Source organism: Lupinus angustifolius, chromosome LG09 (genome assembly GCF_001865875.1).
Source record: "Lupinus angustifolius cultivar Tanjil chromosome LG09, LupAngTanjil_v1.0, whole genome shotgun sequence".
In the NCBI taxonomy this organism is placed as follows: domain Eukaryota; kingdom Viridiplantae; phylum Streptophyta; class Magnoliopsida; order Fabales; family Fabaceae; genus Lupinus; species Lupinus angustifolius.
In genome coordinates this window covers 16,279,901-16,296,926 of record NC_032017.1, presented here as the reverse complement: position 1 = coordinate 16,296,926, position 17,026 = coordinate 16,279,901, and the positions used below count along the sequence as shown (strand labels likewise).

The 17,026-nt window shown below is 30.3% G+C and overlaps 1 protein-coding gene across 3 annotated transcripts; it reads right to left on the bottom strand.

Moving 5' to 3' along the window:
• LOC109357385 (jasmonic acid-amido synthetase JAR1-like) lies at positions 407-5,511 on the bottom strand. 3 transcript variants are annotated; one of them, XM_019601319.1, is made up of 5 exons: positions 5,347-5,511; positions 3,685-3,999; positions 3,490-3,591; positions 2,442-3,232; positions 407-1,028 (listed from the first exon to the last, which is right to left on the bottom strand). In XM_019601319.1, exons 2-5 carry the CDS (start codon positions 3,975-3,977, stop codon positions 487-489), a joined length of 1,728 nt encoding a protein of 575 aa, XP_019456864.1. In that variant the 5' UTR covers positions 3,978-3,999; positions 5,347-5,511; the 3' UTR covers positions 407-486. The 3 variants fall into 3 exon arrangements, with proteins under 3 accessions (XP_019456864.1, XP_019456865.1, XP_019456862.1); XM_019601320.1 differs by having other exon boundaries at positions 3,685-3,993; XM_019601317.1 differs by lacking the exon at positions 5,347-5,511 and having other exon boundaries at positions 3,685-4,118.

The following is a 17,026-nucleotide window of genomic DNA, read 5'->3' as shown; positions in this document are numbered from 1 at the left end:
TTCCGAGTTCATCATACCAACCAAACATGTGGGTTAAGTTGTTCATTACGGTTAACCAATACTTATAATTTTGTAGAGAGGATAACAAATTGAAAGTGATGAATGAAGGTGGAATATGATTTCTGCTATATGAACCATGGTAAGCCAAAAGAGATATTTACTTTTGAGTGTTGAACAGGATCTTGAAGCATAATATAAATAAGTAAATAACTATGTATAAAAAAGCTGAAAGGGGTAGAAACAAGAAAGTAAGTAGAAGTACTATCTAAAAAAACTTATTTTATTTAAACACCCAAAACATGATACTTCACTAACATCTGCATATGATACATTCATTCTAGTTTTGTACTATCTTACTATATCCAATCTTACCCACATAAAAGTATGGTGTCTCTCAGGTGTCAAATTCAAGCATCCCATGTTTATTATTATAAAATCCATAAGATACTTTTTTTTATTTTATATAATTATATTCCTAAACTTTATTCAATTATAAGCAGTGCTGACATACTTCCCCACAACATTTTCCATCAATATTTGTAATACTTTACTGTTAGTAGTGCCGACACATCTTGGAGTCTTAAATTGACTCACTGCACCCCCTAATCCTAGGAAATGCTCAAGAATCTTTTGGAATGTTCCTCTTCTAACAACTCGGAGTTCAAGAGCCTCAATGCCATTGACTTTGCGGGAACTAGTGTAGCCAGCATCAACAAAAGACTTATCTAAACAATTGCAACATTCACCAAGCACTTCTTCACTTGCTTCACCACTGATTTCCCAGAATATAACATAGTGTCCTGGCTCTTTGGATAAATCAACATGGCTAGTGTAGTCAACAACTTCCAATTTCTCCTCTGCAAGCAAATTTGATGCTGCTTCCACAGCTAATTGTAGATCATTCTCTGTGTTTTTGTCAATGTTAACAGTAAGAAGAAGACCGCTCCGACGAACAAATTTGAGTTTTGGAGTTGAGTTATGAAACCCTGTAACCTTCACCACATCCCCTAGCCTATACCTGTATAACCCTGCAAATTAACAAAGTATTAATATTAATAATCTTCTACGTACTAGATAGAATATTAGAATTTAGATATGTAAAATATCAACTATTAGACTAAGGACAAATATTCAAAATTTTGCTATAAGAAATTTTATAGAATAGTGAGGCATGAGAAAGTATCATGAGGCAAGAATTTACTGTATACATAGATTATACCTGAGTACTTGTGTTTTTTTCTCAAGAATAGTACTCCAACTTTAAACTTGGATATGTATTCATGTTATATAATGGTCGTCTTAAGCATTTATAAAAAGTAGAAGTTGTGTTAGACAATTAATAACCAATCTAAAACTTTTATTAAATGTTTATGATATGGATCAATAATATAATAACGTAAAGGGTAGAAGGTTGCCCAGAAGCAACACATTGTATCCCTCAAGTACAGGGTCAAATGAGCAAGGGTCAAATGAGCAAGGGTCTGTTATATCACTACTTGAAAATAATAAACACAATGATTAGGTGGATGGTCAATATTATGTGCCTACAAGAACTTGAGCGGATTGGTGAAAATGCAATGGATTAGATACTTTAAGTTTAAAGTTATGGTATACTGATAACACAAAATAAAAAATGAGATAGATATAATTGTAGATAAGGAGTAGAAGAATAATGTGATGAATATTGTGTTGTACAAATCTACTTGATAAAATATAAATTCGGAAAGAAAAAAAAGGAATGAAGCCAAAGCTAAAAGCAATTAGCATAATCTGTATTCCTAATTGCCTATAAAAAAGGATAAGTACTGATGTCACTACAAGGCAAATATGAACATGAAGATAAAGGTGGTCAAGGCAGCAACAACAATTTCCCTCGAACAAGAAAACCTAAATATAAAAGCATATATGTAATAACATTATGAGTTTGATATAGTATTATTATATTATTTATTATTTATATTTAATTATTAATAACTCTTTAAATAAATAATAGATAATATAATATTAATATATAAATTTTTATACTTTACAATATGTAGATATTATATTTATATAGATATTATATCTATTTGATTGGGGGCATAGAAATTACAGTCAACCTTAATTAGCTGACATATCCTGCAATAATGCATATAGTACATTAATGTGATTGGGTGTGTATTATGTTCCTTTAGAATAAGTAGGGAAGTCATATCAACAAGCATAAAAAGCAGCCATTTTTCTCTCTTCCCAGCCCCACAAATAATGATTAACCATTTTAAGCTAAGACCATAGTGAAAATCCAAATTCACAAACTTCAAAGTTGTGACACCAAACAGAAAGCAAAACATATAGCCATCAAATAATTGATGAGATTATAGAAATATTTTCCAATAGGATAGAAGAAATTAGTAGTTGGTGATCCTTAGGAAAAAACAAACATGTAGAGGAAAATTTAGTACCTGCTGGAGTGGTCATAACAATCTCATATTCCTCACCAACCTTCACTTCAGTTAGGCCCAGTGGCTTAGGATCCACACATATGAAATTATTCTTTGTCAAAGGGATGAATTCAAAATAACCAATTTGAGGAAGCACAGTGTAAGTAGCCAATTCTGGAGGTACTTTTGGGCTAACATTTGTTCCTATCCACCCTTCAGAAGATCCATAATCAGAAGTAACTAAAGGCAACTCACCAGCATAATGCCTCAACTTTTTCAAATAAGGCTCCATTGCCCCAGTCATGATACCATAAACATACTTAGCATTTGGAAAAAGCTCTTGTATTAGCCCATACCAGTTGCTCAACCCTGTGCATTTTTTGTGGATCAAGTTGGCTAGTTCTGGGTTTGGTTTGAGAATTTTAGACATTGCAGTCCTAATTGATGGAACTTTTATCCTGCTGTTAAGAACACCTTTCTTTATATCATGACATAGATCTTCCCACACTTGTTCAAAGGTCCTAAAAGCATGGACTATGCTGTGTGCAAATGTTGAAGACACAAGCTGAACTTGGTCCCGAAAAATTAGGCCACACAAGAGGTGGCAGTACAATGATTGGTGAAAATCAGAACCAAATATTACTTCCTCAGGGCTGCAACATTGTGACTGAAGTGCTGCCATTGCTTGCTTGTAACGTTTGTCGCGGAACACATTGGTTGTTGCAGTGCCTGCGGCTAGACCCCCTTCTGTTTTGAACTGCTTGCTGCTATAGATAAAGCTTAAGGCCTTGCCATTTTTTATTGGGAACTCTCTGCAGGAAAGGAATTGTGGTAGTATCAATCTAAGATCATAGTTACATAATTATCTTGTTTATCCTACTACCACATATAGAATTCATTGTACTGCGTACCAGATATCGATTTTGTTATAAAGAAAACCTTGTAATAATAATGTAGAAAGTGACTAACAGTTTGAAACACGTTACCATGTACAGCATACCACGTATTGGTAACTAGTACTAGTATGGATAAGATGAATGATTGAAACAAGAGAGATAAAGTTGTATACCTGTTCCTAAATGAAAAAGAGGTCTGATATATCTGCACAGTGGTTTCAAACAATTCATCATTCCATGGTATATATTTTGGCTTGCCATGAGTAGTGCCAGAACTGCAAGAAACATCAGAACTCAGAAACTGAGATTTGCAAATTAACAAATACTTAAATGAAACAAGAGTGGAGAAACAAGGGTGAGAGTGAGACCTTAAAGACATGTTTGTGATGGGTTTTCCAGTGAGAATAGAAGAATAATCTCCATAAATCATTCTGTTAATATAAGGCTCCAAGTCCTTGTGTCTGACCACTGGGATACATGTCTTGAAACTCTCAGGGTCAGTCCTTCCATTGAGCCCTAAACTCAGCAAGTATTCTGCTGATGCGTTATCTTCCAAAATCCTTTTCAGTGTTTCCCTCTGAACCCTCTCAGCATCCTTTGTCACTGCCTCAAATTCCTCTATCACTTTGTCCATGTTGAACGCTTCCACTTTCTCCAACATCTTCGAAGTACTTAAGCTGAAGCTTTTCAGAAAACAGAAAGAAAAAAGGGAGAGCATTCAGAGAACAAGACAAACAATTGGTGACTTATAAATTCTTATTTTATAGCCTCTCTAAATTAATGATATTCAAAAATGAAAATGGCTGGTCAATAGTTAATGTGGGATCAGAAATAATGGAGACAAAGAGCATTAAACACCAAATAGCACTGTAGATTGACTCGGCAAAAAAAATAATGCAGGGTGGAATAAAAAATGAATGAAGACAAAAAGTAACATACAATTAAGGTTTTATGTATTTACTTATTTCCTTGTGATTTAATCTTTATAAACAAATGCCACAATCATGACAGATACACATTAAGCAGATACCCTGAACCATTAGAATTTATAAAGACCAAAATAAAGGGAATATTACTAAAAAAAACTATGGAAAATGATAGAGATAGCGAAAGAAAAGAACTAGTGAAGAAAAATATAACAGAAAACCAAATAACAATAAAAACTGTGGGTCCCTGATCTTTGTCAACTAAACATTTAGACAGTTATTATTCTCTCTCAAATACCAAAACGAATACTATTAGTGAAGTACAACTGTAACTTTGATTGGGTACAGAACCGTAGCAACATAAAAGCCAAAAAAGTGAAAACAAAGATATAGCAATGGGCCAACCAGGTAACCATAAATCCAGTATTTGTGGTTACAAATTTAATTATATATTTATATAATTTGTAATAATTAATATATATAAAGATATGTATATAATCAATATAATTTAATTGTTAAAATTTATTACTAAGTTATTATTTCAGGGTAACAGTTAAAGATATTAGTTAGGTGTATTTGATATTTTTGTCATCCTAAACATATCGTATTCTAAGTCCTCTGTATAATACTATAATGTATTAAATCCTTTCTAAAGATGGTAATAAGAATAAGAAAGTCATCATCTCACTTGAGTTGAGATCTTCTCTTACACTTGATTTCAGTATTGGTTAAACTCTTAACATATGATACATGCAAAAATTAAAATGACATAAAAAATTAAAATTTTCTTTTTCTCCCCACGATATATAGTTTTAGAAAGTAATAGCCATAGAAAGAGATGAGGATGACAACTGTCAACCCTGAATTGTAGCCAATAACTCATAAAAATTTTCAATTGCAACCATGTGCTGTTTGCTTCCGGAAAAGTTACCATAGAAAATGGAAACAAAATAAAAAAACATCGGAATTCATCTTGGTTTTATTAATGTTTTATAGACATAGGAAAACATGAGTGATTCTTTTAGCTAACCCAGAAGCCAATGGAAGCAAACAAGGTAAAAAATCGATCTTTGTGTTGGTTTTCGTGAAATAAAAAATGGGTACCTGTTGGGTCAATCTTCGTGTGTTTTTGTTCTGAAGTAACAGAGAAAGTGACTAAGAATGGATCTGAACGAGGTACTGTAAGAGAGTGAAGAAGTGAGTAAGATGAAAATGGTCTCTGTTACTTTGGGATTTGGCAGAAACAGTTATTGTGTTGACTCTGAGATTCCCATTTGGAGATGCTATATATAGACATAGGAATATACATAACCCGTTGGAAAAATATTCACAATTATGAACTGACTATTTTGCCCATGGACTAGGAATCAAGTGGACGGAATGAGCGGCGAGTTTTGTCTTTTTGAGTCGGTTACTACAAAGGAGAGAAGACCATAGACGTTTATGGTGGGGATAGTGTTTATCCAAATGTCACGTGTGCTCTTCAATTATTTCACTACTCATTTAATTTTGAGAAGAGAAAAGATGAATACAGTAAATGAATTTTATACACCGATAATAATGTATCTTTTATTATTCATATTTTATTATGTATTTAATATGTATACATTAATAGTGTAAGTGTTTTTTATACTGTTAGTAAATCTTCATCATTCATATATTAGTTAATATTAACTTTCAAACAAAATTATTACAAATCAATGGTAGATAATGTACAGATAGTATAAAAACTTTACACGGTATAGATTTTAAACTCTTTTATTATTATTAATTCTTTAAAAATATACAAATAAATGATGTATAATATATTAAATTGACTGTATACATCATTACACTAATAATATATAGAGTAAATTACACTGACACCCCCTGAGTTTTAGTGAAATTACACAAACCACCCTCACTTTTGTACACCTACAGAAACCCCTAGTTTTATACTTTCATTACACTGACCATCCATGCATAAGAAATATGTGTAATTTTTTAAACAAAAAATATAATAAATGCAATTAAGTTAAACAAAACATGATATACTGTTGAGACAAGTCCAAATAATATACAAATCAATGTATTTTCGTTATTTTTTCTTACAAAATGCATCAATAGTTCTATAGAAATATTGTTTAAATCGCTTTTATACTTTATTGTAACGAACTTAAAATAATAAAGAGGTATTAACTTATATATTATTTGGATTTGTCTCCACAATATATCATGTTTTGGTTAACTTAATTGCGTTTATTACATTTTTTGTTTAAAAAATTACACTTATTTCTCGTGCAGGGGTGGTCGTTGTAATGAAAGTATAAACAACAAGGGTTTTGTGTAAGTATAAAAAAGTGAAAGATGATTTGTATAATTTCACTAAAACTCAAGGGTGTCAGTATAATTTACCTAATATATAAATATGACACTTTCGATGCATATCATATTCATCAATGCAAATCCCTCCTTCCAATGTAGTGGTTTTCCAAATATTTACCTTTTTTTCGGTGAAAGAGGGGACCAAATATTTACCTTAATGGGTTTTAAATAATTTTGTTGTGACGTGTGGCACATAAAAATTATATAAATCACTCTCCTTATTTATACATGCACAAACTTCTTAATTAATTTATATATACACTACACTTACTACCCTACAAAAGATATATATGTGATTTTTTAAACAAAAATGATAATAAGCATAATTAAAATAAATAAAAGATGATATATTGCATAGACAAGTTCAAATAACATATTAGTTAATGTTTCTTCATTATTTTTGTCTCATTATAATATAGTATAAGAGTGATTTAAATAATATCTCGTTGAAATTATTTATGCATTTTATAACTAATTACCCATTTTTTGTTTAAAATGTCAGTCACACTTATTTCTCGTGCAGGAGTGATTAGTGTAATTTTGTATATAAATAGGAATGAGTTGAGTAAGTACAAAAAACAAGATGATTTGTGTAATTTCATTAAAATTCACTTAATGTTAATATAATTTACTCTTGTTTTTTTTATTAATATTGTTTAGGCAATCATTATGTTCCATATGTTTGGTAAGTAATTTATTTGAAAATTGGGATTAAAAGTATAATATTATTTACCATATATTTGTATTATTTTTTGAATAGTCAATTATAATTAAAAATGAATGATGGACGATAAAGTCACAAACTCTAAATATATGATATAGTTTACAATCTACAATTTAATACATATTTTAAAATAATCTCATTTCCGTAAATAGTTTGAGTAATTGCATTATTCAGATAAATTATTCATTTAATATTCTTTAGATAAATTTTGATGACCATGTGTCACACATCGAAAGAAGGAACTTTATATAGCTTAAATTTTACTGAAAGTTGCTGGTGTGGAATGGGATAAATTTATACAGTTTAAAGTTACTTCATACCAATATGGTGTTGAACTAGTAATGTAAGACCTAAATAGATTCGTAAAAAATCAAAAGGTTAATAGTATCCTTGATAGTATTAAAAGAGTGAGGGGATATGTATTAAAAGAATGAGGAGATATACTTAATTAATAGATCCTTATACATAAAGTTAAGGATACCTTTAATATTACCAAAAACAATTATTTGATATTACATTTATTTATATAATCAGTCATGATGATTTTTTATTTATGGTAAATCCAGACTTTTATGCTTTAACATTAATGATAGCATGAAGAAAACAAGGACACGTGTAATTGAGATTCTTAATTATATTATGGATGATTTCCTATCTGCCATGTGTTTTGTTGTCTACACAAAACTCATTCCTATAAAATAACGAGTAAATTACACTGACCGTCATAAGTTTTAATGAAATTACATAAATCACCTCTCACTTTTTTACACCTACACAAGCCTTCATCATTTTTATACCTTCATTACACTGACCACTCATGCATGAGAAATAAGTGTAATTTTGTGAACAAAAAAATGTGATAAATGCAATTAAGTTAAACAAAACATGATATATTGTGGAGACAAGTCCAAATAATATATGAGTCGATACCTCTTTATTATTTTTGGTTCGTTACGATATAATATAAGAGTGATTTAAATAAATATATTTTTAGAATTGTTGATGCATTTTGTAACAGAAAATAATAAAGATGCATTAATTTGTATATTATTTGAATTTTTCCTCACAATATACCATGTTTTGTTTAACTTAATTGCATTTATCACATTTTTTTTAAAAGATTACACTTATTTCTCATGCAAGGGTGGTCAGTGTAAAAATATAAGCAAAAGAGTCCCTGACCAATTCGAAACAAAAATAAATAGAAACTGAGTTCCAATAAAGGGAACCCATGGACCATATTCTTCTCCAATCTGAGTTTTGCTCACGTCTCAAATGAATTCAAGGACATATTCAAAGAAAGAAAAGCATTTCAAATTGTTAATTCATCGCCAGAGATGGCTTAGAACCAAGAGTTCATTATCTAATGGATTTTTCCGTTCTAATACTCTATCTGAGAGTTATCAATATTTATCAAATCTGTTACTAGGGGAGGTTTGTGTAAGTGTAGAAAAGTGAGGGGTGATTTATGTAATTTCACTAAAAGTCAGGGGGTGTCAGTGTAATTAACTCTAAAATAACTAGTAAGTTACTAATGCATTTGCACGGATAGTAATTTTTTGTTGTATGGTTAAGAATACACATGTTACTCGTGTATTCGCATCGTTAAAAACACAAATATTACTCGTACATTCGTTTAGTTAAAAATACACATGTTACTTATGCATTCGCATGGTTATAGACATACATGTTACTTGTGCATTCACATGTTTAAGAATACACATGTTGCTCGTACATTCGCATGGTTAAAAACGAATATGTTACCCGTTCATTCACATGGTTAAGAACACATGTGTTACATGTCCATTCACATGGTTAAGAACACGTATGTTACTCGTGCATTCATTTGGTTAAGAATATGAATATTACATATGCATTCGCATGAGACATGTTGATTTTGACGCATGTTTAGAAGCACGCAAGTATCAATATTATTAAATATATATTATTGAAAACACTTACAATAAAATTAGTTTGCAATGTTTATGTTTTATATATATATATATATATATATATATATATAAAACATAAACATTGCAAACTAATTTTATTGTAAGTGTTTTCTATTGTAACTATTCAATCTTCATCTGACATTTATATATCTATCATGTGAAAAATGTTTTCACATCCTTTGTATTATCAAGAATAATTATAAATCTATAATTTCACCACCAATCTGAGACAAAATAAACATGTATTCATTAGTCAAATATAAATTTATAATGAAGTTAACACAATATAATCATGTATGTGCTTAAGAGATTTTCAATATTATGCATTGAGTTTATATAATTAGGTTGATATATAATTAATTGATAACTAAGAACTTGTTACCACCAATAAATCTCAACAACATTAGTACAATATGATATATACATCTAATGACACATATGAGAGCCATTGAGAGATTTGAAAGCATGATGTTAACACATAATGCAGAGAGAAAAAATAATGCTTGAAAAATGGAACTAAAGGCCTAAACATTTAGAAAGCATAAAAAGTTGAAAGTAATAATAGATAATTTAAAAACGAACATAACATATTAGAAGCAAAATAGTGAAAAACAATGAGAAAATTATAGAAGCTCTTAATCCAACAAAACTTTTAAAAGACAAGAAGCAAACCGAAGGTAAGAACAACTAAAATACCTGTAAAAATTGAACATTAAGATGTATTTTTTACACGACCACGTGTATACCCCAAAGCCTAACCATTGAGGAGTATGAGGAAATATTAAATGACATTTTAAATGACTTCTTAGTATTAATAAATAATATATGTATTACTTTGAAAACTTAAATGATTGTGTAAATTCTGAATTGTGAAAATGAAAATATTAAATGCAATGGAAAGTAACATTAAATGGAGAGAGAAAATCATGGTAGTATACCTAGATAGAAAAGTAAATGTAAAAATGTTATTACATATGCAATAATTAATTGAAAATATAATCAACGAAAAGTCTTGAGTAAAAAAATTAAACAATAAATAAAATCTTTAAATTGGAACACTAATAATATAAATCAATAATGATTAGTTTGATGATAATTAAATCGCTAAATGTTTTAATTTCTTACCTTTGGGAACTAGAAAGTTGGTACAGAAAAATATTTTACATATGAAAATAATTAATCAACAAAATGTTAATCGCTCTATAGTCTATATATTTGGTTGACTAATAGATACAATAAAAATTTATGTTGTCCATTCTTAATATTTTTTTATGATATGTTTACTACTGTTACTATTTTAAATAGTAACATTTCAATATATATACAAAATGAGCATTGTCTAACTTAAGGAATCAAATATAATTCAAACAAAATATAAATTAAATATGTGTTACAACGCATACAACTTTGTATATCTTTTAATTGTTTATAATATAATAAATGTAGGAGAATCAATTTAGAAAAGATATATTCAAGTTTTATTTCTATTATTTAGAATAGATATATGTTATGGGTTATACATATTTCTTATTAGTTATTTTAGAATTAAACAACAAATGATTATAAACTTATCTATAATGAACATTGTCTAAAATTAAGGAATCAGAAATAATCTTGATTGAAATTGTATTAATACTTGAATTAGTAATTTTCCTAAGGTTATTATTCTATTTTTGGTGGTTAATTTTATCTACAAGATAAATATAGAAAATGACTTGGTTATACTTTATATTATTTTGTTTGAAGATGAATGATATTAGACTTTATAAAGTATTGAGAAAACACATCATTATCATATTAATTAAAAAATTATCAATAAATTTATAACTCATTATTATTTGACTATAAAATAAAATTAATTTCAAAAACACATTATTATTATTTAGGGGAGTGAATTAGTTGACTTAAAATTATGGCCACTTTTTCTGCAAAATCAAGAGTTAAAGTGTAGTGGAAAATATATGTAGAAATTAAACAAATAAATAATAAAAAACATAAGGGAAAAGAGAATACATAATGATTTATACTGGTTCACCTTCTTGTCAACCGAACGCTATATCCAGTATTCTTGCACTACAAGAGATTTCTTTCTCCACTAAAGATTATGAGTTGTAATTACAATAGCTCACATCGAGATCTCTATGTACCTTACCCATTCGCTAATCCTGCTTGGAAAAAAAAACATTTCCAAGTGATTCTAATCCCCTTTCTTATCACACCCTTGTGAAAGAAAGTATTCTGCAATAATAATGAAGAATGTACAACAATGACAGATTGTCTTTACAATTTGAAAGTAATATAACTTGCAGTTCAATCAACTCTTTTGTATACTTAGTAATAATGCTCTTTATAAGTTGGTAAACTTTGAAACACTTTACTTTAAGGAACTTCAGAAAAATCAACTTTGAAAGTTTAAGAACTAGTTGTCAAAAGTGCAGAAAAATAATTTCAGAATTTGTGTAAGAGTTTTTCAAATTTTGTATGAGAGTTGTGTGTTTGTGTTGTGAGATTCAATGCCTTTAAATAGACTTTGCAATCACTCATAGTGCCTCTATGAAAAGGTAGGAATAGATTGGAGTGAAGATATTTCGTTTGGGATGAAAACCTTTCATTTTGAAATCTGAAATCTGATACAACAGCTCTCAGTAATCGATTACAACCAGTGGGTAATCGATTACAACCAAAGGCTAATCGATTACCCAAACATTCTGCCCACTATGCATTTAAATTCGATTTAGAGTAATCGATTACAACAAGTGGGTAATCAGTTACTCAACGTCATTAAAACTGGTAATCTGTTACTCAAAGATAGTAATGGATTACTCTGATCAGTTTTAAGTTGGATAACTCTTTTCTCATACACATAACCTGTTACTTAGATGCAGTAACCCGTTACACACTATTTTTGAAAATTGTTTTTAGTATGTTGAAGTGTTTCAATTTTCTTTTAAAAATAGTTTGAGCATTACTACTATTGTATATTCGAGAGTATAAGATAGAAGTACCTATTTACACTTGGACTAATTTGTCTTGAAGCTTTATCTCCTCTGTCTTCATAAGTATTTTTCCTTTTCTTATTTTTGGTGATATTGGTGTCTTCATCAAAATCGTGTCAAGCTCAGGAGCAAAGATCTTCTTCACAATCTCCCCATTTTTTAGGATGACAATCCATTATCTTCTTTAATAGTGTAGTTTTCTGATAGCAATATACTTTGAGATATGTTAAGATGACTTGAGTATGCTCTCCCTATTTTGTATACTTCCCCTTTCATTTGGAGTTATGTTCCTGAAAGAATTTTCATAGAAATTATACTTCTCCCAACTTTTCTCCCCCTTTTGACTTCATCAAAAAGTAGAAAAGCCAACAGTCCAGCATAATATATAGCATACATATTCATAAGATATAAAATAAACATCGCAATGTATATCATAAAACATAGATGTTCAGATATTTGTTCAAAAATAACAACAAAAAAACAACATAAAGCAAATTTTGTCCGAAAATATGAAATGATTACAACCAGAAAATCAATATATTGTTCAGAGACATGCATCAATACAAACAGAAATCCTAGACACAATCTAAGACTCAGGCTCAGAGCTGTCTTCATCAACGTCCATGCTACTCAACTTAGAAGAGAGACGATGAAGTTCAAACTAGATTTGTTGATTCTGAATATCAAATGCATCCATCCGGTTAGTGATGTTGCCTCGAAGAGAAAGCAACACGTCCATAATCATCTGATAGGAAGGCATGACAGCAGATGAGGAAGATTGAGCATGAACCTCAAAATGTTGAGGTTCAGGAGTATTAGAATTGGTAGGTTCTAGTTGATCAGCATGAGCAGTTGGTCTATTAGATTGATGTTTATAGGTGCGACAGTCATGAGGATCTATGGAGAAACCCATTTTGTGGACAACTTCCACATCAATCTTGCTTTCGCGAGGATTTAGAGCGGCCTTGGTTTCACCATTTGTAGAAATACTGAAATGTTCAAGAATATTGGTTATGAAAATTGCATATGACAAGGGGCTTTGAGTTCCTCGAACATTCCCTATTTGTCTCATTATCATCTGAGTCCAATTGATTTTGATGTTAAACTTCATAGCGTGCATCAATTAGAGTTCTATGTCACTAATTTGAGAATGGTTTGAAAATTTCGGTAAAATGACATAGCTCAGAAAATAATGAAGCAAACGATCTTCAAGTTTGAGATGTCTAGCAGATAAGATATCTCTATTTTTAACAGTCTCATCAAAGCCCTATTGCTTATGCATTTCTATTTCATGTTTAGAAATTATACACACATAATGGTAGAAATCTTTTCGATCATATTTATCACATTCAAATACAAGGTCGAAATGTATTATGCTACCTTGATAGGGTATATTATAGAATAATGAACTAAAAAATTTCAAATCCAAAACAATGTCTTTTCCTTTCACATATGAAGTAAGATGATTTTTCTGAAAGTTCATGTTGCAGTAAAATACTCGAACACGTTTAGGATAAATGACGTTAGTTTCACAACAGAAGTCAAAAAGATTTTGTTGCCATAAAAGATAAGGAAAAAGAAAATTTTCAAACTCAAAATTTCCTACATTACCGTATTTCGGAGTAAAGATGATTCGACAATGAAAGTGCTCCTTAAAGAATTTACGTTGCTCATCATTAGAAAGAAGTCTTGTCAAATCCAGACAGTTGGACTCCAAAGATGAAGTTCCTTGATTCCTTTGAGTCACATATGTGCGTTTTTTCTTTGATCTAGAAGAGGAAGCCATGGATTAAGGTTTTTGAGTTTTTAGGTTTTGGAGATTTGGGGTTTTTGATTTTAAGCCACTAAACACGAACATAATGGTGTATAAGTGTTTAGAATTTAAAAGTGATATGAATAGATACAAAAATCACCTAAAACGGATCAAAAACGAAGATTTTAGAGAAAGATGGTGTTGAACACAAGTGAGAGAGTTGAAGGAAGAAGAAAAGTTTGAATAAAATTTGAAAAATCACATATATAACTGCATAGAGTAATCGGTTACTCACTTTGAGTAATTTGTTACTCAAATTAAAAAAAAATTAAAATTTTCAAATAGCAGCTTTGAGTAATCGATTACAGCATTTGCATAATCGGATACTGAAACTCCATGTTCAAACCTCTAATCATTACTCTCTAGTGTAATCGATTACTAACCCGAGAAAAACTTATTTTTACGCATGTTGATGCTATAAAAATGATTTTTAACCCAAAATTTGAAAGTTTTAAACATAAATAAGCACTTTTAAATACAAGTAGGCATGAGATAAACATAATGAAGCACACATATAATCATATAAACATGTTAAGATAGGTAAGTTCATCAAGAATGCCTAATTCACGTCTAATTTTATAAAAAGGTTCTGAAGCTAAGGGTTTAGTGAAAATATATGCTAGTTGGTTATGAGTATCAACAAATTCAACGGTCACATCTTTCTTTTGGACATGGTCCCTAAGGAAGTGATGCCTTATATCTATGTGTTCCGTTCTAGAATGCATAACTGGATTCTTTGTGAGGTTTATAGCACTAGTATTATCACATCTCAGAGGAGTGCAGCCTAAGTCTAAGTCATAATCTCATAATTCTTGTTTAAGCTACAACATTTGGGCACAACAACTACCTGCTGCTATATATTCAGCTTCAGCAGTGCTTAGGACAACACGTGCTTGTTTCTTGCAAGACAAATAGACTAAAGCATTTCCTAAAATATGACAAGTACAACTTGCACTTTTCCTCTCACTTTTGCATCCAGCAAAATCTGAATCTGAATAACCAACCAAATCACATATACTTCCTTTTGGATACCACAACCCAATGTCAGTTGTGCCTTTAAGATATTTCATGATTCTCTTAACAGTAACTAAGTGTGATTCTTTTGATTTAGATTGATAGCATGCACACATACATACACTAAACATAATATCATGTCTACTGACAGTTAAGTATAAAAGAGATCCAATCATACCTCGATACTTTGATATTTCAATGCATTTTCCAGCTTCGTCTGTATCGATGTAAGTACCAGATCTCATAGGAGTAGCTATTGGCTTGCAGTCATTCATATCAAATCTTTTCAGCAAATCTCTACAATACTTGGATTGACTTACAAGAATGTCATTATCAAGTTATTTGATTTGTAATCCAAGGAAGTAATTCAACTTCCCCATCATGAACATTTCTAACTCTCCTTGCATCATTTTGCCAAAATCACTTCACAAAACCTCATTAGTAGAAAAAAATAATATCATCTACATAAATTTGAATAAGAAGAGTATGATGATTTATTTTCTTTATAAAGAGTGTAGTGTCGACCTTCCCTTTGGTGAATCCTTTTTCAAATAGAAAATTGGTTAGATGATCATACCATGCGCGTGGAGCTTGCTTCAAGCCCTAGAGAGCTTTCTTTAATTTGTAAACATGAGATGGATGTTTGTAATCTTCAAAACCTGGAGGTTATTCTGCAAACACTTCTTCTTGAATATATCCATTTAGAAAAGCTCTCTTTACGTCCATTTGATATAGCTGAAAATTTAAAGAACAAACATATGCCAGTGATAGCCTAATAGCTTCAAGTCTAGCAACTGGAGCAAAAGTTTCATCAAAGTCTATACCTTCTGCCTAATTGTATCCTTGGGCTACTAGTCTAGCTTTATTTCTAACAATAATACCATTTTCATCAAATTTATTTCGAAATACCCAATGAGTTCCTATAACATGTCTATTTTTAGGTCTAAGAACAAGTTCCCATACTTCATTTCTCTCAAAATAGTTTAATTCTTCTTGCATCGCAAGAATCCACTGTTCATCCTCGATTGTAACATCAATCTTGGAGGGTTCTATTTGAGAAGCGAAGACCATGTTTAGACAAGTATTTTCTAACATTAAACGGGTAGTGACACCCTTATTTATATCACTAATGATGTTGTCAATAGGATGATCTCGATGAGTTCTCCATTCTTTTGGTAAATCAAAGTGAATATGCTCTTCTTGAGAAGATAGATCATGATCCATTTTCAAATGCTCAGAATTAGTTATAGAATCATTAATAGAATTTTCTTTAGCAGGGGAACTTGACAAGTCATCTTCATTAAAGGTTAAACCATCCTTTATCATAGGATTGGTTTCATCAAAAGATACATGAACGGATTCTTCCATAACTAGAGTTCTTTTATTAAAAACTCTATAAGTTTTACTTGTAAGAGAATATGAAGATACCTTCATCAGCATTTGCATCAAACTTGCCTAAGTTATCCTTACCATTATTTAAAACAAAGCATTTACAACCAAATACATGCAAATGAGAAATGTTTGGTTTTCTACCTTTAAAGAGTTCATAGGGGGTTCTCTTAAGAATTGGTCTTATAAGAACTCGGTTTGAAACATAACATGTAGTACTTACTGAATCAACCCTGAAATATTTTGGGAGGTTAGTTTCATTTAACATTGTACGAGCCAGTTCTGCTAAAGACTTATTCTTTCTTTCTATAACACCATTTTGTTGTGGTGTTCTAGGAGCATAAAAATTGTGATTGATACCAAGATCATCACAAACTTATTCAAATGAAGAGTTTTGAAATTCTCTCCATTGGTCACTTCTTATAGCAGCGATTTTTAATGATTTTTCATTCTGAACTCTTTTAGCATAAATGCTAAAGGTTTTGAATGCCTCATTCTTATGAACTAAGAATAGTGTCCAAGTATATCTCGA

Coding starts and splice junctions, on each gene's coding strand:
- LOC109357385 (XM_019601317.1), bottom strand. CDS start 4,034: ATGCTCTCCCTTTTTTCTTTCTGTTTTCTGAAAAGCTTCAGCTTAAGT. Junction 3,592..3,684: donor ATCACAAACATGTCTTTAAG/GTCTCACTCTCA, acceptor TGTTTCTTGCAG/TTCTGGCACTACTCATGGCA. Junction 3,233..3,489: donor TCTTTTTCATTTAGGAACAG/GTATACAACTTT, acceptor CCTTTCCTGCAG/AGAGTTCCCAATAAAAAATG.